Below are 26,693 nucleotides of genomic sequence, written 5' to 3'. Positions count from 1 at the left end.
TACTCACAATGAATCTGAGCACATGTACATACAAGGAAGGGAAATTAATGGGAAACTTATATTGCTTATACGCGTAAGTAAGAGTTCAAATGCTCATGAAAAACAATTTCAACAGAAATGCAGTAGTCCTACTCAGTAATTCTTGTAGCTTTTTCATGTTGAAAAGGTTTTTTATGTGCAATACAATTCTGTTATTGTGTTTATAGCATTACCACTGCTACACCAGATGCCTTCATGATGGTTTTCCTGATTTGTTCCGCACAGTTTTGTTGCTACTCACTGCTTTCATACATCTCCCTTTCTCTGCCGTCATGACATCATCCGTCGCCTCGGTAACCCATTGAAACAGACGGACCCAGGAAATGAGGTAATGGCAGTGGAATGCAGAGAGACACCCCTCACCCCCTGCTACTCCCCTTAGACAGAACCCCCCTTCACCCTGACTGGCTGTTACAAAAAAGAGGAAAGGAAGGAAACAAGGTCTTTTTTATCCCCATTTTGCCCAGTTTAACTCACTAGTCAGTGTATCCTCGAATAAATGTTCATATATCCTGGGCAGTGCATTGAACATTTACACAGGATGTGATGCTTGACTCCTGTGCCTGTTTTGCATTCTGGTTTGCCAAACATTTGTTAGTCTTTACAGGAAGTCCTTTTGTATACATAAATAAAGGAGTCTTTGACCTTTTGGATACAGAGAGAAGGATCAGTAGAACCACCCTGAAATTACAAGGACTTACAATAAACTTACCTGATTCCAAAAGTCATTTAAAACTTAACTAAAAATTACATTTTATATTGATATCTCAGTGGTTTCATTTTAGTTCCTGTTTCTGAAAAAAAATACTACTTCCTGCTGGCTGTAGTGGACACACACATCTTGGAAGGACTTGGCAAGGTAAACATGGCAGGTAGGTAAACATGGCAGGGTGCACAAAGAATAATGATCAACATCTCAGGCCGGGCTACTCATTATTAGCTTTTGCAGGAGGTTATTAGTTTTTGGTGCAATGGGGGCTTAGTTGATAAAATATTTCTATTGATGTGTGGTCTCAGAAAGTGCTTATAGTGGGGATGTACGTGTCGTGTATCGATAGAGACTGGGAATATGGGTCTAGTGATGAAATATGGGAAGTCTCTCCTTTGCCTTGATCCCTGGCATGCAATTATGGATCATGACAATCATTGATTTTTCACAAACAGAGGTTTACAAAGGGATGCACACCACACAAATAACAGTGAGTGACCGATTGATGCGTCTCTAGTGGTGGGTCTCTACTTCCACCACAGTCCAGTCACCTTGCGGGGAGCTGCCTTGGCTATCTGGGGAATAGCTGCTGACAGAGGTGATCATGGCTGAGGGGGAGCTGAGAGGGGGTACCAGGTTAGGCCACAGGCTACTCTCCAAGGGGCTTAAGGTGCCGCCACCCTGCCCTGGGAGGAGTAGTATGGGGGGGTAACTCTCCCCAGACAGCAGCAGGGTCTGATTGATGAGCTTCTGGACCATGTCAACCTTCCGGTTCCAATCCAGGTCTTGCGGAGGGTGACGCAGATTCCCATTGGCCACACGCAGTGGGAGATCCGTCGGGATGGCGCGCATCTTTGGAGAGGCGGATTCTGGATTTCCGCTTTCGGCATCGAAGCTCCCCTCCTCCTCCTCATCCTCCTCCTCGCTGGTCTCCATGGCCTCGTAGATGGTGCACAGCCCGGACGAGGGCGACAGCAGCACCGCCGACTGCGCCTTATGCACCTGCTGCTGCTGCTGCTGTTTCTGCCTCTGCTGCTGCTGGAACTGATGGTGCTGCTGGAGCTCCAGCTGTAGCTGCCACTGGAGCATCTGCCGGCGCTGCCGGTGCTCCTGCTGCTGCTGCTGGAGCTGGAGCTGCAGGAGCTCTCGGCGCTGCCTCTCCAGCTGCCGCTGCTGCTCCTCACGCTGGCGCTCCTCCTCCTCCAGGCGCTGGCGCCGCTGGCGCTCCTGCTCTTGCGCCTGGCGCTGCTGGAGCTGACGCAAGTGCTGCTGGTGCTGCTCGAGCCGCCACAACTGCTGTGGCGGAGGGTCAGCGACGGCGGTGAGGAAGATGCCCCTGGCCGACGGGGCGTTGGAGGGGAGAGAGTGCAGCTCAGGTGTGTGAGTGGTGCTGGGAGGCTGCTGCTGCTGCTGTATCTGCTGCTGCCACTGGTTGTTGTGCAGTGGAGCCAGGTAGTTATTGTGATTGATCTCCTCCTGGTCCATGGGCCCACCTGCTTGTCTTGTGCCATCGGGCTCCCCTGTGAGACATTCAAGATAGCTTGGGATGCGTGTTATTTGAAAGGACATACTGAACAAAGAGGGGGATCAGCAAGACTGAGGGAATCGAGGCTTCATTCCACAGGGATTGAAAAGAAAAGGTAAAACTCATCATGAGAGCAGAAGAGGGAGGTGGAGACAAAGCAATAGATGATTATGAAGTACAAATGAATTAGCTTAGAAATAAACCAGTGATGAAAATTTCCTTTAGTTCAGCTGGTAGAGCTAGCTGCTGGTAAACTGAGGAACGTCTGTGTAGTTTCCACCAAGCATGTGGGTGAATTGTCCAGTTTCACTTTGGATAATAGTATCATACATAACTAGATGGAACGACGTAATCTATGTACAGCTACTTTAGTTATTTAGGGCTTGTTTTTTTGCATTCACATGGTGACTCATCATTGAAGACAATGATGTAGTCATGGTAGCTTTGGGAATACAATCTCAGTATTATGATGAACACTTCTGTACAGTGCTAGACTCGATAATCTGCTTCGGTCTTTGTTAAATCCTCAATGTTTGTGGAACTCAAACCTCATTTGAGGCCATTAAAGGCAAAGCTCATCATGATTACTTGGTTGAAATGGAATAAAAAATTGTTCCAGTGCTTTAAGTACACGTTTAATGTCCTTAACATATATTGGACATATTGAAACAAAATGTACTATTTTGAAAAGGGTTTTCTTTCTTTGTTCCCTCTTCCAGAAATGTGTCTCGAGTCAATAGTGCAGTCAATTCTAGGCATTTCTATAGCAGGCATACAGACCAATGCCTTTGTTGATCAAGATTTATAGTATATAATATATTCCTGAATCAATTTTAAACAGTATCTCTTAATATTTCCAACCCAAAACTCACTGTTCAGTCCGTATTAAATTAAATCTTGGGGTAACCTTCTCTTAATTACCCTGCATTCCTATTCATTGTCATTGAAAGGCACCTCTGAAATGACCACATACAGACATCTAGGGCAGAGCAGGAGACAACCTTGAGCTGTATGACAAATCATAAGAAAGCAGGATGAGCTTTTGCATGTCTGGATTTGTATACATAGGAGCAAACAGGGTACAGTGGTGGTGACAAAGGGCAAAATGGTTGAGGAGTAAAAATCCTTCCTTCTGAAGTCTGTCTCCAGGGGCATGAAGAGGACACATTCCGGGTGAAGTGCAGGAATGCATCTGCTCGTGTGTGGTTTGTAAGGCATACACAACACAGAAAGATCGCACTGGAGGCTATGACACATGAGACATTCCACCAATAAAATGCAGGCAGGTTGTGAAGGTGGGAGTTTTTTTATTCCCTGTCATGCCCAAAGATGCTGGGCTTTGGATAGAGGATGCATCCGTAACAGATCTGGGAATCAGGGGTGAGGCTTCCAGGGAGAGACTGACGTGCACGGTCTGCTATGCCAGCGGATGGTGTTGGGTCGCTGCACAGGCCGGTTAGTCAGGGACACACTAATGCATGCTGCTAAAATAACAAGGATGGAACACCAGGACACTACTGCATCACACTTTCATTATGATCCAACACCATTCCCCTTGACATCTTTTCAATCACAAACTTGCTACTGGTGGCAAGGGAAATTGTCCTTGCATCACTTCACACAAACACTTCACTTCAAGCATGCAGGGAAACAAAAGGAAAAACGAAACAGGAACATATAGCCTTGCAATGATGTTTAATGAAATTTTGAAAACCCTTCTGTTAGTGTGAACCATTCATTTAATGAACATCCCCTAGATGAACGCATTTGGTCTGAACCAAAGAATTACAATTGTTTTTCGTTAGTTGTACATGCAAATTACTCCTTCAAAAATCTTACACCACTGAACATCTCTGAGCTTGGAGTACTATTTAATCTTTAAATATATAAATGAAGTGGGGAGACATTTTCACAAATCCAAATCAGGTGTTCTTTTTTTTTTGTTTGTTCGTTTTTGTTATTTTTTTCTTTTTTTTAACTTAGGTACAAAGAGAAGCCACTCTGAACCAAATACCTTAAAACAGATGCGATATGAAACATTACCTGTAATCGTAAACTATCCTTCACAAAGCAGTACTCCTGTATAATGGCCAAGATAAGAAAAAAAAATGTTTCTCCTAACAATCCACAAGACCTCCCTCTATAATTATCATAAAAATAAAAATAAAAACCGTCAAGGATAGAAGCTGAGTGTTAAATATCTAATTGTAAAATCACTGCTAGAAGAGTTAGAGCTTGTAAAAGGAGCTAACTTAACAGGGAAGGTAAGGCTAAATTCTATAGTGCAAGAGATGTGGCGTGTGCACAGAGGGAAGGTAAGACAGGAGTTTTGCAACAACAAAAATAGAAACAAACAGGTACAAAAAAAAACAAAAAAAACATTTGTTCGGTAAAAACAGTAGGATAAATACAAAGGTTGGTTGGTAGAGTCCATCCCATTTGTAGATTTTTTTGTTCCTCTTTGTCTTTAAAAGAGTGTCAACACAATCAATCAGTCAATCAATGCAAATTCAGGGTGGTATGCAGTGTTACTTTAAAAAGTACATTCTAATAGAAAATGATAGGAGCTATAGTACATACAGACATGTAAGCCATACACGCATAACCATGACCACAATAGTAGTGTGAAAGGAGGAGGCAGCTCTGAGTTATCTACAGTTTTTTTCCACCCCATCCTTCTTTCTCTTTCTCCTTTTTTCCTCCTATCATTTGCCCTCCGTTTTTTTTTTTTCCCTCTTTTCCTCTAAGAGATCTACCCCAACATGAGAAAGCACAAACACGGGGGAGGGAAGTGGGGGTGGGAAGAAGGTGCATTCCAGGTGAGGAGGGGCTTATACATTACCTGCCAGAAAGTTATCAGTCTTATCGCAAATGGTGGAATAATAGGGCGGCTGGCCGTCGGAGCCGTCCCCTGGGAGCGGCGAGGACGAGTGGCGCGCGTCGGCCTCCAAGGGGTCGGCCTCCGGGTGGAGATCGGCGCCCGTCTTGCCGCAGAGCATGTACTGATGCTCGTTCAGGTCGACGTGCGACTCTCCGGGCTGGCCCAGGGGAAGCAGGTCCACGGGTCCACCCAGTAGGTCCTCTGCCTGGGCGGCTGCTGACGAGGGTAGGGTCAGCTCCTTGATGAGCGAGGGGTCCTTGGCTTCCTCTGTCATCTGGTCCTCGTTCTCCAGGGAGAAGATGCCAGGGCTCTTGCCGCAGCTTTCGGCTGTGGAGTGGGCGTTGGAGTTGGAGGTGCAGTCGAAGCCGTAGGACGCCACCGAGTTGGCGGACTGAGGTGTGCCTCCATCTTCCTCGGCGCCGTCTCCTATCTGGGCCTCTGTGGCCTCTTCGTCCTCAGCCAGCATGGGGAGGTTGCGGGTCGGTGGTGGGCTGTCGAAGGCTACCATGTGGTCATCTTCGGCCGGCGCGTCGGGGTCGTTGATTTGCATTTCACCCTCCGTGTCGCTGGCCTCGTCGCCAGAGGTGGATGCCGAAGAGGGAGCTGACGCCGGCGCAGTGGGCGGGCCTCCGAGGACCTCGTCGGCTGGGAGGGTCTCGGCCTCCTCCTCCTCCCCATCGCCTCGCTCCAGGTGGATGCCAAGATCCTGCTCCAGGTCGGGCTGGACCATGGGCACGGGGGTCTGCTGCTTGTCTGAGCGCGACTCCACGCCAGAGCTGCTGTCGTAATCGCGGAGCTCCTCGGGCGTGCTGGTCTCGCTGCTGCTGTGAGCGGCCAGTGCTGTGCCGCTCAGTGTGCTGGACTGAGACATGCCCACAGCCGGGGCGGCTGGAGGGGCCAAGTCCTCGGGCATGGAGCCTTCCATCTCCTCCAGAGCTGGGGCAGACGGCTCTTCGGGCATCCGCAGCATGGGCTCATCGCTGTGGGGAGCCTGAGCGGGACTGCTAAACTCCAGCCACGCCTGGGCAGGGGACTTGGTGGGGGTCTCGGGTTGAGCCGCTACAGGGTCAGGAGAGGTGCTGGACGTGAAGAGGCTGGAGGGTGGCTGAGCCCAGGGGTCTCCGAATGGATTGGTCTGACCCCACGCGGTCGATGGAGGGATGGGGGGCTGCGGGGCTGTGCAGTTCAGGTTTTCCCCGCGGACATCCTCTGTGAAATCATCTGCTTCAACGTTTCCACAGCTCTCCAATCCGCTCTCCGTCATGCCCTCGCTGACCATTTCTACATCTTCGTCATCTTCCTCCTCCTCCTCCTCCTCCTCTTCTCCTCCAACCTTGTGCTGTTTCTCAGCATGTTCTGAACCAACATCCATGTCTACAATCTTCTCCTCTTCATCAGCATAAAACGTTTTGACGCTTGGAGAGGTCATGAATGGTTCCTCTTTCTTCTCCACTTTCAAGCCAAATTCATCCATATCACTGGTGGACATCTGGTTGTCTTCTAACAGGTTGGTCATTCCTTCAATCATAGCGCTTGCCTGTTGGCTGCTCATATCTCCAAAGCCATGTCCTTGCCAATCAGAGCTGCCAAAATCTGCAGCTCCAGACAGGAGCTCGTCCATGTGTGGAGCAGCACTTGTCACTGCCATGGTCTCTGGCAACTTGATGAATTCCTTTGTTTCTTGGTCCTCATTCTCTTCCTCATAATCATCCACATCCTCATTGATTTCCTCATCTGCCTTCTCCACCGCTTCCTCTCGCTCCTGGAAAGGTGAGCTAGGGAAAGCTCCGGAGAGGTGATCTGCTGGGAAAGCTCCGGAGAGGTGATCTGCTGGGAAAGCTCCGGAGAGGTGATCTGCTGGGAAAGCTCCGGAGAGGTGATCTACCGGGGAAGCTCCGGAGAGGTGATCTGCTGGGAAAGCTCCGGAGAGGTGATCTGCTGGGAAAGCTCCGGAGAGGTGATCTGCCGTGAAAGCTCCGGAGAGGTGATCTGCCGGGGAAGTGCTGGAGAGGTGATCTGCCGGGAAAGCTCCGGAGAGGTGATCTGCCGGGGAAGTGCTGGAGAGGTGATCTGCCGGGGAAGCTCCGGAGAAGTGATCTGGAGCGAACAGATCAGGTTTAGCTTCCAGGGTGAGTGTCGTTTCTGTCTTAGCCTCAGGCATGGAAACGTGAAAATCATCCTGAACTTTCACCTCCTCTTCAACAAAATCCTCTGGCATGGCATCATAGGAGGCTGGCATGGCCTGATTGTGAGCCCAGGGCTCGTCCTGATCATGCATGTCCAGCATGGGAGCAGCAGAGCCCTGGCACTCCATGGGCATGGTTGGGGGACCCACAGGTGAAGTAGGTGGGGACATCACTGTGGTGCCCAGGGGAGATGGGGAGGTCACGGTATCCTCCAGGTGAACCAGGTCTAACTGGGCCGCCAACTGGGGCACTTCAGGTTCAGGTGATTTAGCCACAGGCTCTTCCACGGGTGCGGGTACGAGTGCAGGTACGGGTGCCGGTACGGGCTCCACAGCAACTTCAGGCTCTGAAACAGTGACGCTGGCCAGAGCTGCCGCAGCACCAGCAGCGGCGACAGCAGCAACAGCAGCCACTGCAGGAGTGGCATCCTGCTTCTCCTCCTCCTTGGGTTCTGGCTGGGCAGCCACCGTTGGCTTTGGGCCACGCTTCACTGGCGTTGGCGTATTGCTGCCCACTGCCTTTTTGGGACTGGCCGACTTGGCCGTACCGGGCCTAGCGCCAGGCGTTTTAGAGGTGGTAGTAGCTTCTTTTGATGGTGTTGATTTGGCCTCCTTGGGCTTGCTGGGCGTCTTGGCATCTGCTGTTCTACTGCTGGCAGCAGGCTTCTTGGTAGAGTCTGGCTTTGCTGCGGGGGTTGACTTGGGGGTGTCTGGCTTGGTGGTCTTGGCTGGGGAAGGCCGAGTGAGAGGGGAGGCTGCCGGTTTCTTGGCTGCTGGAGTACTTGGCTTGCTGACATCTAAAAGAAAACCATAGCAAATTATTTAGAATGCTTTCAGGCCAGACACTCCAGAAGAACAGAACTTACAAGGACACGACATTCAACATAATCCATAAACTGAACAAGTTAAAGAAAAATCAACATTGCAAACGTTTTCATACCTTTCTTTACAGGAGTTGTGGTCTTTGAGGCTGGCGTTGGAGTGCGTCCAGCAGAGGGCGTTGTGGAGCCTGTTTTAGGTGTGGCCGGTTTGCTAGCTGTTGTGCCTGTCCTCGGTGTGGCTGGCTTGGTTGGCGTTGTCGTCTTGGATGTGGCTGTCTTGGGTGCCGCAGAAGAGGGCCTAGAGCTTGGAGGACCACTGACAGGCCTTCAGAAAGACAACAGAGTAAAAGGCATTTACAGTGTGTTCTAAATGCAGATGTACTAGACTTATGCTATGGTCATCCCGAACCAACCTAGGGCTAAGACTTGACACAAGCATTTGAATACTAGCATCTGTAGGTGAGCGTGAGGTCTCTCCTCTGCTCGACATTCCATGCGTTACTCAAGCGCCAGGCTAAAGACGAGAGGTTTTGACAGGGACTGAGGGGCCCTGTCAACAGCCGGCACTCGTCAAGTTGTGCATTGATTAGTCATTTGTACACAGAAAGCCTCGGGGCCTGTCTGGGTTGGCTTAAAGAACTGGAAATAGAAAGGAGAAGAAAACATGGAGGGGAAAAATTGGATACAACTGGGTTAAAAGGTGACTTGTGAGTGTGTGTATATTCATATTGCACAGGGGAAGAGAAGAGAGACAAAGAGAAAAAGCAGAAAAAGGAGGGTAGTATTTGAGAAACCGTTTTCTCCCCTTCATCCTCTGTAAGGAGCCTGAAGCGGAGCTGACAAGGCACAAAAACACTCCGCTGCTCTACATTTCATCCCTGCTCCGCATCGTTTCTCTCCCCGGAGGTTCTGAGACCGCATCACGCATGGAACACACGTGCAGCCCTGAAGCAATCCCCCCCACCCCTCCAACATCACCTCCATGCCCCCTTCTGTTCTTATTCTTATTCTTCAGTCACCTCCACTACTACCCAGCATCCCCTGCCCAACTGACCCACTGTGAATGTCAGTGCTTAGACACATCTGCCTGCCAGCGTGTTCAACCATGCCCGGCCCCAGCGACCTGGTCTGCCTCCCGAGTCAGTCTGCAGCAAACTAACCTACATCCAGTGGCCCTGGCAGGGGCCTGTGATCTCCTTAGCTTCCGCTTCGCTGCTCGGTTCTTCGTGCTCTAAATAAAGAACATGCCGAGCGACAGGCGAGGAAAAGACGACGAGAGCTACGTTAATCTTTAATTCTGAGAGAGGCACAAAAATAACTGCTTCAATCCCCCGACGGAGCTATGGAGAGTTAAGAGCGCATATTTTGCTCAGTCGTGGCCCACCTCCCCCTTTTTAAGATACATTTGTAGTGGCAGAATGGTAACATTGGCACTTAGTTTCTTTCTGCACCAGAAGGAGGACAAGCGCTACAGAAAAGGGGGTTATGTTCTATATTGAGGACAATGTGTGCTAGTGTGTTACAGTTCTGGGACCACGTCCTTGAAGGACATTAAATGAATTCTGTCTGACAAAGTTAGCAAGAAGTAGTCTTGGCAACATCCTATGGCTTATCCTTATGGCAGCCATGGATAATCACTGATATGTTCATTACGAAGTGAAGGTGGTATAAATCTTTCACTTCATTTATTTTCAAGGACAGACTTTAAACAATGGAAGTTTGAACTTCAAACTCCAAACCACTCAGCAGAGTAGGCAACAATAGATACCTTCAAAAACTGTAGGCCCTGAGGTGAAGGTCATCATCAATCATGATAAAACCAGAGCGGAATGAAGCAATATAGCAAGAGCAATGGTATGAAAAGAATGCTAGAGATAGGGAACAGTGTTGAGAAGTAGACACAGGGAATGGTTACTGATTTGGGAGGATGAGGGAGGTCCAAAGTTAGGAATACAAGGGTTTCTGACAATAGCTGAATTTGTGCATGAATAGGAAGTAATATGTGCACTGGAGAACACCAGGGAGATCCTGCAGAAGTGTTCATCTTAATCTCCAGAACAGAACGAATATGGATAAGCCAAAATGACAGGATGACTCAATTTAGGTATGGAAGCGAGGCAGATTAGTGAGACTGTCATTCTGATGGGACCAGGAGAAACGGATAGAAAAAAAAAAACTAGCTGTGTGATTAAGAGCCATTAGCTTCATATCAGTGCCATTTTATGACCTCCAAAAGAGCTATATAAATAGCTGTACAGCTATTGGGCTAAACTAGTGTTAACATTTCAGTGTCAGAAGGGGTTTTTAAAGGGTGATATATCTGTAAATTATTTAAGAGTATTTACTCTCAGATCAATTACAATTATCAATCTATAATCTGGCCCTGTCTGGCTCTTCTTTCTATTCTTGTATCCAAGTGAAAACATCCCTTGTCTTGACAGAAGACAATCAGAGATGTCACGGAATGATAGACACATTTAAAACTGGACTGTTATATTAGGTCCTTGTGTTGATTATTTTACAGAATGAATGCATTTGCCTAGCACTCTAAAGCCCACATCACAATCAGGGTTAAAGTGAATGTGCAGCAAAGCCTGAAAATGCACTGAAGCTTAAGCGTTTGTGGTTCTATCGGTCACGGGAGATGCAATCGAGTGCAAAACACAAGTGTGTAAAGTTCACAGAAGTCGCCTAGAGCTTTTTCTATTTTATTAATTATTTTCTCTTTTGTAAATATCAGCTCTCATCATTACGCATTCATGAGGCATCCAGAGGAGCTATAATGCTAATGAAAATGGTGAGCTTTATCATGGCATATCAAAGTGGCCCAATCGGAGACAACGATATGCAGGATGTTTCACCCCCTGCAGCCAAACCAGGCAGTGGGGTGCGGGGTGTTGGGAAGGACTTACTCAGTCGAAGACAACAGTAAAATTAGGACTGATTAAGTTTTAATAGCGTGGAAGAACCAGGAGGGAGTCTTTATCCCAGTTAAAAGACGATTCCTCCACAGAGCACACACAAATACCAGCAGGATCACTGCTGGAATCCAGCCTTTTTTCCACCAAATTTAGTCAGGCTCCTCTGTGGGTTTGTTAATGAAAGTCACCGGGCTCAGTGGTACAAGAATCTCCAGCCTGGAGTAACAAAGACACAACTCTGCTGGATAAAATATTTTCAAACTGACTGGCAACTTTCACCTCTCTCTGAGAAAAAAGGCCACTACACGGGGTGTCTCCAGGACAGAACAAAGAGAGTGTATCTTCTCAGATGAACAATACGTGCCGCTCTGAAGCAAAGAGCGGTTCAGATCAGCCTCTGCTGTCTCCCACTGGAATGTGCCTCCGCATGTAGGCACCAAGAATGTGCATGACAACATTTCAGATAGGATAAGTGTTGAAATTCGGGATCAAGCGAGAGTTGAGATTTTCTGGCGTGATTGGAAGTGATATGAAAGGCAAATATGAGGGAAATGCAGGGCTGAGGAGCCTTGTTGGAGCCCAAAGGAGCTGATAAAGTGTGCAAAAATAGAATTGTTGCCTTGGGCATTTGGGTTTTGGACATTGTTTTGCATTTCCTCGGGTATGAAATGACTGTCTCCACACAAGAGCCAGAATGATCATCCAAATTGCCATAGTTATTACAATGATTAATAGCCAGAACATGTCTAAACCAGAACAGGCAATGTCCAAACGTTTGTAGAGGAAATCTGCCAACTGCACTCAGGATGTTACAAACATCTCAAATGTCTTGCGCTTTTTTGGTTGAAAAATGTTCCAGTTACACACTGGCTATAGCTGTGTAATGTGACAAGTTTCTTTCATTAAAGTCCATTAATCCAGGTCAGAAGAAACATGCATGGATGCATGCAGTATAGTGAAATAAAGTATAGTGAAAAGAGTGTATCTAAAAATATAATCAGGTTTAAGCCCAAGTCTAGTTCTCATTTGCAAGGCAAATGCAAGAATAGAAAGGTCAGGCAAATGTGGCACTTCTTCTGACATCGATGGCCAGTTCGAAAAGGCCATTTTAAAACGTAGCTTTCCATTTGACAGAACAGGGTCGCGTGGTGTTTGGTGCAGGGAACCATAAACCACAAGAGCTTTTTAAGACATCCATCAAATGCTGCTCTTACGCATGTGTGGGCACACACACATGCACACTCACCCTGTTGTTCATGAGAGGCATATGCACACTCACTCACTTTGGCTGCATCACACACACACACACACACACACACACTCCCCCATTCCTTCAATACACTCCCCCTCCCCCTTCCAACTTAAATGCACAGAAATTCCCGCTATATCCATTTAGTGATTAAATTCAGTGCTGCACTGACGATGCAAGATGTCGATGGCCCAACTGCATCAGAGTGGGCAGGCTGTGCCACGCCCAAACCCTCAGAATGATTTACGGCCTGCAGCAGAACACTGCAGAATGCCACACCATGACTCAAGATCATAGCTGATGATGCAGCGAGCCTGTCTGCGAGCCTGATCTCACTTAGACTTCCTTTTCCATTATCTCAACTACATCTGGGCCAATCAGGAAGGTTCTCTGCCTCCCTCCCTGACCAGCTAATGATCACCGCTGTGACACAGGAAGAGCCCGCCCAATTTGCTAATGATTACCTCACCTCTTGAGAGAAAAGTAAAAAAGGGCGAGCCACATGACAGGCCACATGCAACAGCACCAGGAACAAAATATCCCACACAATTCAGTTTGGAGTGATGAAGTGTGGCTTCAGTATATGTTACTGTAGAGCAAATGCTTACATCAAAGATCCTTTATTACTAGCTTCGCTTTAACCCTCTCTGCTTACATTGTTTCAGCAAGCAGCTGAGCTCCTCTCAGGAGAAATGTAACCTCTGACCTTGGCAAAGCTAGCACTAGACTGAAGATTGAATCTCATACACGGCCCACCATACGCCAAGTACTAAGCCACACCTCTATCTTAATGCAGCAGTAAGGCTTGAAAACTTGAAATGGTGTCGTCATCAGTTGAAATATCTCCATCTTTTGTTGCTCTAGATTACACTGTTCTGAGGGGCAGAATCAGGTTGCATTAGACATGCTCCACAGCGTGGCACAGCATCACAAACTAATGTGTGATCTTCATCTCAGCAGCCAGATGAGGCCATGCTGAGGAATATTTGGAATTTTTATACACACCCACACCCACACACAAACACACACCCACACACCTTTGAGGGACTAATAGAACAATCCTACCTCCACTACACAGTGAAAATGGAAGGTAAGGGGATTTGTGGGAATAGAGATCTGACGTACTTATGTATCTAAATCCCATCTAGCTGTGCTATCTAGTGCAGAAAAACCCATCTGTCCTGCTGCAGCTGGTTGACTGAAGCTCTATTCATAGAGACAAAACTAAATTCACTGAAGTCTGAACAAATTAACAGCTGTGAAAGACATGTGTACACATAGGGAAACGTATACCTTTCTAATTAGCACAACTGACCCGAGAGAAATTAGCGCATAAAGGAAGCCACACGCCTACCTCTCGAGAGGCTAATGTTCGGATGATGCGGGAAAAGTAACTTTGTAAGAATGACAGATTGATGGACGAGATTCCTGCTGACCTGGTCATCTCAACTTATGCTGAGCTCATCTAATATAGACTCCCATTAAGGAGGAAGAAGGAAGATGAACAAAGCGTTGAATTGAATTAACAGTGATTTATGGATCCGTCGGGCTCAGGGCCTTAGCGTTCTCCTCTAAGCAAGGTAGACAGACAAAACACAAGGGTGACTGCCTTCTCCTTGCAGTTGAACCCTTGCAATCTTGTAAGCACACTCCCTCTCTGCACGATCAACACAGACTTGTTCGAAGATAAACACGAGCTTACAAACACACACACACACAAACACAAAGAGGTCATTAGAGGCACGGTGTTGCTCAACACCTCAGGACATGTTTGGTCGGCACCAGAACCCCTCCCCCTCCTCCCTGCCCCTTTCCCGGGTAACAAAGAGGCCCTTCAGTCCTCAGCAGCCACAGTCCTCTGTGCTTTCATCTGCCTGAAGGCTGGCTACAGCGTGATTCAGGTGCTGGGCCTAATCTTGCTCTGATTGGCTCCAGCCATCTGAAAACACACAAAAAGGCAACTGAAAGCATCACTTCTGTGTCTGCAGTGTTTGTTGTTTGCCTGGAACAGTCTGGCATCTCTGGATCTCTGGAGAGAATCCACCTAGAGGCCTGGCAAGACTGACGGCTTGTTAAAATATGTATGTGTGTGTGTGTGTGTGTGTGTGTGTGTGTGTGTCTGTCTGTCTGTCTGTGTGTGTCTGTGTGTGGAGGGGAGACAGCTCCAACAGCGGTCTCCCACACTTTCCCTATTCAAGAGCATTTTCATAATTTTAACACAAGGTCAAATCACCCCCTGCAACAAAATTGATGTTGAAGTAGCACCATTACATACAAAGGATTTCCTGTATTTGTTGCATCATGTGATTTTCATATCCTTTAGGAGAAAAAGGGCTGATGGAACTCAGGGATAACTAGAGGGGAGGGGTGATCTAGAGATGATCATCTGCATATCTTAACAGCCCTCAATATCATCTTCATCTTCTCTGGGGGTGACGTTCTGCACCAATGGCTGACCTACCTTGTTGTCTTGGAAACTGGCGGCCTATCAGATTTGGTGGAGGCAGCTGTACTAGGCTTGGGAGCTGCAGAGGTGGGTCTGGAGGCTGGGGCTGAAGGAGAAAAGGGAAACAGTCAATGAGCTATAGTAAGCTTAAGTGAATGAGCCTTGTGACATGCCTGAAATGTCAATAAATGTCAATAAAACATAAAAGCATACCATATTTTACTGTAATTCTACATCTGGATTCTCATTCTTTTGCTTGTTCTACCTCAGCTGGATTGTCATACCTGTGGTTTTTGGTTTGGTTTTCGCTTCACTGCTCGTTGCAGATGGGGTCTTTCTAAGCGGCTGAGCTGTCCCTGTCTTTGCTCCATTGACGGCATTAGGAGCAGAGGTGGGACGGGTGGCTCCGGTGGATTTCCGCTCAGCCGGCTTAGTGGGTGACCGTGAGGCCAGTGCCCCCGTAGTGCCAGCGGGCTTTTTGGCCGGGCCAGTGGTAGACGTGGTCTTCTTGTCTGCGGTGCCCATGGTGGGTTTCTTGGTCACTCCGTTGGTCTGAGGTTTCTGTGTGCCATTCTGCAGGCGACTCTGGGCAGTGCCAGGCCTAGAGGCAGGCTTTGTCCCTGCAGTTCCTGTTGTCTTCGGCTTGGCCGGGCCCTTCGTCTTGGCTTTGGGATCCGCCGGTTTGTCGATCTTGTCTGTCTTGGCGGCGGGGGCCGGCGTCTCGGCAGGCTGTGGCTCACCCTGTCCCGTCTCCTGTGACTCCATCGAAGGAGGGGACACCTGGTCTGCCCCTTCACCCACTGGCGGCACCGTCTCTATCACAGGGTCAGCGTCCAGCAACTCCATCGGCTCCATTGTTGCTGTGACAACCCCATCAGGTTTCATGACGTCTCAGTCCTGGCGGCCCGTCTCGGGATGTTGGTGTTGGGATGCGGAAGGAGGGCACTCGCAACACCGTCAGGAGGAGCGCAGAGAAAAGAGCAGAGCTTGGGCAGCTTCCTACAGTCTGGCTGACCTGCAGAAAGACGAAACAAGACCGAGCATTTCGAGTGAGACAATAAGGTAGACAGGACAGAACAAGTGAAAGCCTGTGCACGCCGTCTCGTAAGCAGATAAACCCTCTAGAGAGGAATCAGATAAAGGATTACGTAGAACACACACGGACGCCGGGGAAACCGCTTGGAGCGGCAAACAAAAGGAAGAGTAAACCAGGCCAAGAATCTAAGCAAAGTGACTAGAGAAGGAAGGAACAGAGTGTGCCACTTTCTGGAGAAACTAAAAAGAAAAAATAATATTAATGATTCACGAGCCTACCTTGCACACAACCACAAGAAAAAACGGAATAAAACAAGAACACGCACACTTTGTAGTACTGCAACATGTTGAACACATTCAGTGATGGCAATCAAAAAGAGTCTCATTTCAGAACCGTTGCCGTACAATAATGTAGATTAAAGCAGCACTAAAGAAGATTTGCTCTCAGGTTCCCTCTACAGTTGAGAAGCGCAATAACAAACAAAGTAAATATGCGTCTTTTGCTACAAAGTATGAACATAACTCTGCTATAATATAGAGGGAATGCACTGACAGCAGTCTGTGGAAAGAGATCTCCAAATTCCTGTAGCATGGCATGGCAGCTTTTCCATTTTGATTTGTGTTCCTAACTGAACACAAAGTTGCTAGGTCAGTAATCGCCTATTAGAGGGCTGCTCAGACAATGGCAGAAGTGCCGTTGTGCCATCAGAATGATTTTGGAAACGTTATGTTAAAGTAAAAAAACTCTTCAGGGTTCCTTTAAGTGGCCCACTCTACTGAATAATTCTGCCTGCCTGGTAGGATGCATATTTTCTACTCCCAAAATAATTGTCGCTTTGGATGCAATAATTGTCGCTTTGCATTTGAGTGCAAAACCAGGAAAAGTCCCCACCACCTAATCTCTACCATATACAATATGGCCTCGTGCCTCTGTAGGGATTTGCTTTATTGCTCATAAAGAGACACTGTCTAATCAGACAAGAAATCAAGAGGATATACAGAGGATGTTATCAAGCAACTAATTCAGAATCGTCTGGATCACTGGAGTGAGCAACAAAAGGAAGTGGTCTGGCCCAGAGGGAGTGTGGGAGCAAAGAGTGACAACGACGGCAATGATCTCATCTGGCTAACAGCGCATCACTTTCACTCCTGAACTGAACTGACTTACATACAGCTATCCCCCTGACATGAACATACAGAGAGAGAGTGTGCACAGAGAGAGAGAGAGAGGGGGAGAGAGACTGCCGCACCCTCAATGACTGAGCAGTCAGCCGGCCTGAGCCCCTTGGTCCATCACTGCCTCGTCCTTGACAGAATGAGCTACTGTTCCCCTCGTTCTTCAAATATCCTTTTTCATTACCATCCACTCATTACTGACTCCTGTCCACCACCATCACTAACGACCCCCTGCCCCCGGTCCCTCTTTCTCTGCTCATGATGAGATCTGTTCTCTGTTAGCGTTCGCACAGATGGCCAGAGCAGCTGAGCCAGCCCTGGGAGAGCAGAGCCAGAGTGAGGGAGAGTGGGGGAGAGATGGGATAGAGGAAGAGAGGGAGTAAAGAGACAGAGAGCAAGGAGGACAAGAGAGAGAAAGGGACAGAGGAAGAAGGGAAAAAAAGAGTGAAAGATGGAAGGAGACGGAAAAGGGATGGAAGGAAGGATATTGAGGGAAAGCTGGGGGTTGAGACAGAGTGGAGGCAATGGAAAGAGTCTCAAGCCGTAGTAATGAAATCTACAACGTAGACTGGAATGAAAGAAAGACAGGCTAAAGGAAAAAGTTGAAAAGAGAGACAAAAAAGTGGGAGAAAGAGGGGTGCCTTGCTTTCCTAAACCAGCTGAGTTTCTTAAGCAGTTGAGATTCCTACAGTAAGCTGAGCAGAGAGCTCACCCACCAGTTACTGAGAGGTGGGAGCAAAAAAAACAAAACAAGGAAAAAAAAACTTAGTGTAAACATACGCCAACTGCAGCCATTTTCTCTCTTTCACACATCCTCCTCATTTTCTTCATCTCTCTTCTCTTTTCTTTAACACACACACACACACACACACACACACACACACACTCACTCCCTCCCTCTCTCTTGCTGAATAATTCTCTCACACTCCGACTTGTTCACAAGCCTTCTCTTTTTTTCTCAGCATACTTACACTGAGACATTCTGTCCAAGTGCAAGACGTGGCTGCACAGACAAGCAAAAGCAATCCTCTTTTTCTAGACAGCACTAGTTGCTCAGCCCCCTTCCCCCTGATTCCCCTCCCTCTCTTCCATGTCTTGATCCTCTGCGCCTGCCACAGCCTGACTGCTGCCTCGACTGCTTCTCCGAATCCCAAAAAACCCAGACTTGAGTTCCCCTTGAGTACTGCTCAAGCCCCGGTCTCTGTCTCCTACCAAAAGAGTAAACAAGTTCAAATCCCATTGGTGTCTCTATCCACCCCCCCCCCCCAACTCTGCCCTCATCCCCATCCCCATCATCTTTGCTGTTGCCTGGCCTGTGTGAGCAGCTGAACAGCCTGTTCTTTCCTCAGTGGTGATAAATCTCCAGTGTTCAGACACACCGGCCAGGCCAGAGGAGCCGCAGAAGAGCGCCGTGTCATTTCCACCGGCGAGTGAACGAGTTGGAGCGTTGCCCTGGCTGCTCGACCAATCAAGTTTTTAAAAAGCCCCCCTGCTCTTTCTCTAGAACAGGACAAGAAATAAGAGTTCAATTATGGCTCTCACTATGGGGCCTCTGGCTCTGTTTCACGTGAAAGTGACTTGAACCAATGGATGCATTCAAACTGTTTTGGACCGTGGAAAAGGGTGATGCAAAGATCTATGAGAAACATTTGTACTCGGTGGCTCGCCATCCTGGAAAATGTGCAGCTGGGATTTGGAAATCCATGGCGGGGGATCCCTGCTGACCAGCAGCATCTGTGTGAGTGAGCCGCTCCAGTGAGATGTTGACGTTCAGCTGCTCTGTGGGGTGAACTAGGGGACACAATTGAAAGGATTTGAGCTCTGAGGGTCAGCGGTTTTGTCAGGGGCGAAGTATGAGCGTCATAAGCTGACCCTTCTGTTTGGCTACCACATCCTCTAATATGTCCCAGTGCAAGACCCCTCACACCCCACACGGCACTACCACACACTTTCACCAAAACACATTGAATGTGATATCATGATCTTCAAAAGGCACTTCTATTCCATTTGACTGCTCAAGCTTCAAAGGGGAATACAGCAAAATGGTCAGTTAAATTAAATTCAAGGTGTGATCCTAAGTATTCTTGGTTGCAGCGAGAGGGAAGGTAAACAAACATGAGCTAAGATCTAGACTAAGAAGCCCAGTGACAACGGGGTCACGCAGCAGACAGTGCAAACAAGCTCTCTTCCTGTTCCCGAGGAACACACACGCAGAAACACTCACCCTGGCTAAGCTACGGCCTCATCTCATTATAGTAAACCAATCTCTGAACAGATGCTTAAGGTCCCCTGCAGGATGAAGGGTGGCTAACACCAGCTGGGCAAGGTGCGCTCATCTTGCAAAGACCCACTTACCATGTAAACAAAACCACCAACCGGGTTTTACAGTCACTGGATACACCACACACACCACTAGACAAGTATGCCACCCATCAACACACAGACCTCCCTCAAACTATTTGATGGCACACCAACATGCCTGGAGATCCATTCCACTTTAATTTGTTTCTCTGAGCAGCCGATTCCATCTCCACTCCTAATCAGGTCATCAGCATATTTTAATAGTAATCAGCATTTTGACCTCCTTTCTGTATCTAATTGTTTGGGCTATCTGAAACAGACTCTTGATCAGAAGGGCAGACGCACTGACGCATAAATAAGTCCATGTGAAGATTATTGTGCTGCAGAAAAATAAAAAGCCACAGGAGCTCTTGAGGAATATTTAGCCAACAATTAATACCCAGCAGGAGTTACCAGAGAGGCTAATGCTATTCTTGCATAAACCAAGTTGGTGGTAATTGCTTCATGTCTAAAAATCACCCCTGGATATCAAACTTACCCAGAACAAAAAAACATACAAGACCGTGCTAATGGACGAAACAGGCAGAACACGCAAGTAGTGGAATTTGTTTTCGGTGCATCCACGTGAGTGCGCACTCCTCGCCTGCATGTCCCTGGGGCTTGCTTTAAATAGTGGACCATGGAGGAAGTGAAGGGGAAAGGGTGTGTGGGTGGGGGGCAGGAAACTCAGCTTGCATTCTGCAGCAGAAACACTAGCAAAGAGTCTCTCACCCCATCAGTGACTCCTGGAGTGGAAGGGTTTGGACTTCATTAGGACTCCTAGACATCCTTATGAAGAGGTATGTGGCTAAAGGCTATCATCTGCTAATTTACAGTCATTTATCACTGGGGCTGGATCAAGAGGTCAGGCTCTACATGTTTACGCCCTGTAGCACCTCAGCTGAAAACTTGACCAATGGACCATGACAAAGCAGACTCTCACTCTCATCTCTAGCCCCACAGCCTGGGTCTCTGTCAACCCCTAGTTTTCTCAGATCCTCTTCCTGGAGGAAAACAGACCCCCATTGATGGAAAGAGTGTATGGGGGGTGTTGCTTGGGATGTGGAGCTGCCAGAGGATTGCTTCTTTGTGGGCTGGGGCGGGAATGTCTGCTATGTGTTGGCTGTCTACAATGCTACACTCCATAGGACCATGGCCTGAAAAGGCAGCTGGCAAGACACTGGCAGAGAGAGTCGTAAACAAACACAACAGGCACCATCTTAGGTCAACCCATGAAAACCTACATGATAATCCAGCTCCTTGAAGGAGGTAGTGAGGCAGGGAATACATCTCAATGCTATACGGTTCAAAAGCTAGCTCCACAGACTCCAGCAAAACCTGCCAGATTTCAGTGTATTAGACAAAATGATTAGCCTTGAAGTTTTGTTTGTTTGAAACACCATTTAGTCAATACCAGATTAAACCCTCAAAGGGAGGAATGTCCAATTTCATTTACACTATCCACAGGGCTCCTGCCTCTGCTGAGAATCATTCTCACAGAAAGCAGAGCACAGGAGTAGTTGTGATTTAAAGTGGCTTAGATTATGAAAGGGTTATGTAACACCACTGAAATGAAAGCATGTGTTTGCAGGAGAAGCTGTTGCCTCGTAGCAATTCACGTATCAGCAGGTCTGGCTCTCCATGTGGCACAAGGCCTCTGATGACTCCAGGAGCCCTCCAGCACTTGAACAGCAGGGTGAATAATGGCAGGATGTATGGGGGAAAACAGTTGCCATGTTGGGGAGAGGTGTAATGGGTGGGATGAGTATTGGGGGGTTGGTATACAGAGACAGATAATGTGCTCAGTACCCCCCCTCTCACTCTCAATAGAGAAAGTCTGGCTAAACCACCCCCCGCATCCACAGCAGATTCCCCTCCACCCCCCATCCCACCCCAGTCAGGGGGTCAAGCCACCGCCCGATTCCTGCACAAAAACAAACCACTGTGAACAAAGGCCCTGCTCCACTCAACTGAATTCCTCTCTGGTCACAAAGAGGGAGGGTGTGCAGGAGTGAGAGAGGCAGGGAGGAGGAGGAGAGACGGTGCCTTCCCGGACGATGACGACAGAAGCCTTCTAGAGTGGGCGATTCGAAGGCCAGAGCCCAAGTCCGACTTAAGAAATGAAAAAAGAAAGCACACTCACACAGTTTCAAAATAGGCTGACGGCTTTCTATTAGGGGACATCAGGATAGCTCAGCTCTCCTTTCTTCCCCTCAGCTGACAGACCCAGCAGCTTGTGTGACAGACCTGGATGTCGCCCATGTGACAGGGTGGTAATCCCTTTCGTTGCAGGCAGATTTAAGCAGGGGGTTTTAGATGCACACCCTCCTGGCACAGTAGCTCACTGACTTGCAGAAAATTAGGCAAACTCGCTACTCTGTAAAAAGAGAACTGTATTTTGGCAATGCGAGGCTGGCACTGCCCAATCAGTCATATGCCCAAGCCATGGTGTGCCACCCCGGGAATCCAGCAATGCTGGTCCTAACCCACCCCCGACCCACTTCATTGCTGTATGTTGGCCCCCTGGGGAGAGGAAGATTAACACATGACAGAGTTCGTTAACCCTGGACAAAGAATGATGCTAATCCTGTGCCCTACTGTCCTCATGCCCAGTCCAGAGCAGAGAGAGAGAGAGAGAGAGAGAGAGAGAGAGAGAGAGAGAGAGAGAGAGACAGAGAGAGAGAGAGAGAGAGAGAGAGAGAGAGAGAGAGAGAGAGAGAGAGAGAGAGAGAGAGAGAGAGAGGGAGGAAAAGAGAGAACGAGAGGGGAACGGGAGATTCAGAATGGATGAGGGATATGAAATGATAGATGAGGGAAAGACAGAGGAAGAGAGGGTAAACAGAGCAGGGAATGGATTAGAGATGTGGAATGATAGATGAGAGAAAGAAAGAGAGAGAGAGAGAGAGAGAGAGAGAGAGAGAGAGAGAGAGAGAGAGAGAGAGAGAGAGAGCAGGGACAGAGATGCAGTGTTCCATTCAATAAAAAAGCGTCCATCATCATTATGAAGACACAATCCCACAACAAACTCTCCTGCTGGGGCTGGCCTGTGGGTAAGCTGGCAGAGCCAGAGTGATCTTGACCGGATAAATATTGATTCCAGAAAAAGTGCTTGAGTGACTCCCCATATGGTGTCATGTCACAGTACTGGACCAAAGCAAGGGGAGCACTCCACTTGAATCAACCCTCCCAAGAGGCTTCCTGCAGGGATCCAGAAGAGCAACAAGATGGGTGATAATGGCGACTGAAGCCCTAATTTGAAACCTGAAAAAAGAAAGTCCAGTGCCGGTGCCCAGTTGATGTCTGTGGTAGGTCCCTGCTGGTTGAGGGATCAATTAATCAATTAGCCAGCGCCTGATCAGAGGCAGCTGGTGGGGGTTTGATTACGGCCATCAGGTCCAGTTCTGGGGAACAAAGGGTGACATCTGGACTGAGTGGTGAAACCAATCTCCAAGCATAAAGGTTTAGAAGTAAATATACAAACACAGACGAGTACAACCTCACATCCTGCAGTGGCTGCCCAGCGATAATCAGATTAGGTTCTTCTGATAACATGAGAGCAGACACATTCAGAAGGACTCAGATCCCCTGCATGTCTTATAGCCTTGGCCAGAATGTTCTGGAAGAGTCTATAACCCAACATAAGGCAGCAAAGGACACACAGTTCAAACTGTTAACATGGTCCAGGCTTTGCATTTAAACTGAAAGTAGATGCAGTATGCATTAGAACTACAATAAATCCCTAATGGTTAATGTTGTTAAGGACTAAGCCACTCATATGCAATACTAATAACTATAATACCCACATAGAAGACAGCAACATTTTAACCAGTAGTTACGCAGTACAAAAGAGATGCCAAATATGATTGTAGTCAACTGGTTGTTTACTGTGCACAAACTAGAGTTACTCTGTGCCCCATCTCACATACAACATGCATATCAATGACTGGCAGCAGCAGCATGATGCCCATCACAAACTGGAACAAAGACATACGAGATGTTTTTCTTATCTTTTAAAAACACATGACAATGGAAACCACAGACATGTCAGTTCTACGTACACAGAGAGGGGGGCATATGGCGGCAACCACAAGGGTATCGGGGATCGCTGTGGTCAACATAATCTCCCTGTGCACACCCTGGTGCCAGTTCAGTTGATCCTTCAGGGCCAGACTGGCCATGACAACTGTGCTTGGCCTAGCTTAGTGTGTGCTGCTGACCGCACGTGGCAAAAGCAACAGAAAGAAGGTCGCTCTAATCCCAGAATGCCTTGGGAAGCCTGAGTCATGCCCATGCACCGCAGGCGTAGGCCGTCTTCATCGTCATACAGTGACACACACAAAAACTCATATTAACAATCTCTCTTTTGACCCTCTGAAGCCTGCAGGGCCTGTGATGTGTTGCAGAAAAGAATAATGGGCCTTAAATTGAACTAGACATCATCATGAGGTTCCATATTTTGGAACCACAACAAGGAATGTTTTTTTTATCATGGTGTCTGGGGCTCTTAACAAGACCATGGAAATAAAGATAGACCTAGTTCTCAACGTCACTAACATCACTTTCAAGGGTTATGGGTCTAGTAAAAGCACATAAGCAACATATTTAACTGAAGATAATATATTGCAAGTCAAAATAATGTCAAATAAAATGAATACTGATAGTTCCTTCTAATTCATGGTTAAGAAAATATTGAGCCTACTGAACTTGAGAGTTGGTTCAAAATGACTGAATTTAAGTTGTGTGGCCAACATGCATTATAGATCAATTACCATCTGACAACCACACAAACTTAATAGCATAACCAGTGACATTGAATGACATGCTGCATAGCCAAGCTCAACAGAAACAACTGATCCTCTGTTGTGTGAATTATGACAGTGGACCTATGTGGGTAAGACAAAGTAAGGGCAGAACTTTGTAGGCCTAAGCTAAATAAATATGCAGAGCTATACACTTAAGTATCTGATGCATAGGCTATCCCACCTCTAGTAGCTGAACTTACCGAACAGGGCTTACCAAATCACTCTGACTGGTGCCCACATAGGCCTAGGCTAATGTTACCCTCATTAATCGCCCGAGGATGCTATTAATTTTGGAAAGCATCCGCGCCGCCCTGCATTTCTGAATATCGACCAGCCCTTGTCGGTAATGCGTAGGCTATCCTTTGAACCGTTTTATCCGACTGACGAAACCAGCATATCAATGCAGAGATGGGCTTGGGGGCAGTTCAAAATATCATTATTTCGTGTTAATGGCAGGACTGCTGTACAGACTTTTCATCACTGAAATGCTGATGGGTGTTGCAAAAGCCGAAATAATTTCTGCAACTCCCATCTGATCCACTGAGTGTTACAGAACGCAATAGCTCAGGCTATTATTTCCGATGTGCACTTATCAACATTTACATCTTCAACAAGAGTAACCTAAACATGACCTAGTATAAACTAAGAAAAAAAACAGCGAGCGAGAGCAGCCTAATACTAACCGAGTGGACAACTAAATTATTAGCGCTAAATTACCCATCCCTTCGCCTAAGGCGGGTCAATGGACCCGCTCACAGCAAGCTAGGCACCACACTAAAGAACAAAAGACCTCGGCAACATGGAACAGAGATGGAGAGAAAAGTTTAGCCTAGGCTATGTGAGGAGCGGGTGGGCGACTACTTCGAAAATCTTTTTTGCCAACCTGTAAATTACAAATTGATTGTCTCCACGACACACATCAGCGCGTTCCAGTCCATTCGACAGTCATAGCAGCTCTAGAGTCAGGATAGTACAATACAGCCACACCGTCCATACAGTCTACTAGCCTACCACCGCCCTGTCTGCCCCCCCCTCCCTCCATTTCCATCGAAGCTAGAACGTGATGGGTTCTTTTTCAGCGAAAAGACTGAGCTGCGTTTTGATTGTTGAGGGAGAATAGGCTACTTCTTAAGAGATTTGTAACACATGTAGCCTAATAAAATAGAATGTCACAAAATGAAACAAATTCGCTGGAAACATTTTGCAGCTTTGAATTCAGCTTTGTGGGCTACTGAGATGTGAGATGAGAAGTCCTTTTGAATGAACTATTAACCAATTTAACCCGTGTGTTTAATTTTGAAACGTGTAATTATGCAGCAATTCGTGTAAGCTAACGTTAGGCTACCATAGGTTAGGGCAATGGACTTTTAGTCCACGTCGTTGCAGCTGAACACAATACAACATTTTGACATGAACAATTTTATCGCGTTGCACTAAAACATGTTTCGGCGTGCCATAGTTTCATGTCATCTTGTGTCACTATGAATGTCAGATAAAATAATAGGCTACGACACATCAGTTAAGCAGTTCACTATACAGTTTCTCTGCAAATCACCTATCCTTACCTCGTAGAACAGTTCTTCCTTTCAGAAAGCTACGCCCAAATGTTGTCTGTGTCCTTGGCTGTCTAGATGGAATCCACAGATAAAACGAGCTCGATAAATAAACAACCCTGTCGAGCACAGCAATCTATGAACTAAACGGTGAATCTGAACCGCCAAGAGACCCTTTCTGTAGACTGCCGTTTTCAGGAGTGATGTGCACGTCGCAACCAAAGAATGGGACAACGCTTTAGCAGTCCACGCACACTCCCTGGGTCGAACGGATGGACGGGCGGTACAGAGGGTTTTACCAAGGCGAAGCGCGGGGGTGAAATTGAAAGGGATGAATAGCCAAGGAGCTTCGGTTTCTCTCCCGTGCGCCCAATCAGAGCAGCTACTCTGATTTATGCAAATGAAGGATGATGTCATGTTTCGGACCACCCAACGGTCGTTCAATCCTTTTCTTCCAAACCCTATCCCCCTTCTCTTTTCCCGTACCCCTGTTCCTCCTCCTCTCTGCCCCCTTCCTTCACTCACGTTTTCACCCATCACTCCTTTCTTGACCTTATATCTTTCTCACGATTGCAACAGTGGGCCAAATCAAAGAGAAACACACCCTTGCCAATTTAATGTTTGGCCCAGCTGTTACAATTGGAGTTAAATATAACTTTTATGTTACACATATATTGTATGGTATTATAAGCCATCCATACACCTGTAAAAAGAAAACATTTGCTATATTAAGGACTGACTGTAGGCCACTTTCAGTATGAGCCCCAAATCCTCCTCAGCAAGTGATGTCCAACAACTTTAATAAGCAGCCTATTCACTGAATATAATTCCTAATTCCCCTATGTTCACTCAGACCCCACCCCCACCCAGTCTTTCCAAACAAAGACTACCATTAATATATGCGAGTAGGCTGTTAAAACATGAGAATGTTTTCTTCTATGTCCTCAGTAGAGGATCAGTCAAGCAGCACCATGCATGCGCAACAATAATAGGCTACTCCCTTGCAACTAG

The 26,693-nt window shown here is 47.3% G+C and overlaps 1 protein-coding gene across 1 annotated transcript; it reads right to left on the bottom strand.

Annotated features, from left to right (window-relative positions):
• Nucleotides 1-3,951: 3,951 nt before the first annotated feature.
• wu:fb95e10 (serine/arginine repetitive matrix protein 2) lies at nt 3,952-25,990 on the bottom strand. Its single transcript, XM_048245920.1, has 5 exons — nt 25,695-25,990; nt 15,061-15,791; nt 14,792-14,882; nt 8,280-8,485; nt 3,952-8,136 (listed from the first exon to the last, which is right to left on the bottom strand). Exons 2-5 carry the CDS (start codon nt 15,659-15,661, stop codon nt 5,105-5,107), a joined length of 3,930 nt encoding a protein of 1,309 aa, XP_048101877.1. The 5' UTR covers nt 15,662-15,791; nt 25,695-25,990; the 3' UTR covers nt 3,952-5,104.
• Between the last annotated feature and the right edge of the window lie 703 nt (nt 25,991-26,693).

Source organism: Alosa alosa, chromosome 6 (genome assembly GCF_017589495.1).
Source record: "Alosa alosa isolate M-15738 ecotype Scorff River chromosome 6, AALO_Geno_1.1, whole genome shotgun sequence".
Lineage (NCBI taxonomy): Eukaryota > Metazoa > Chordata > Actinopteri > Clupeiformes > Clupeidae > Alosa > Alosa alosa.
Note: the sequence above shows the minus strand (reverse complement) of the source record. Positions and strands in the feature narration are given on the sequence as shown.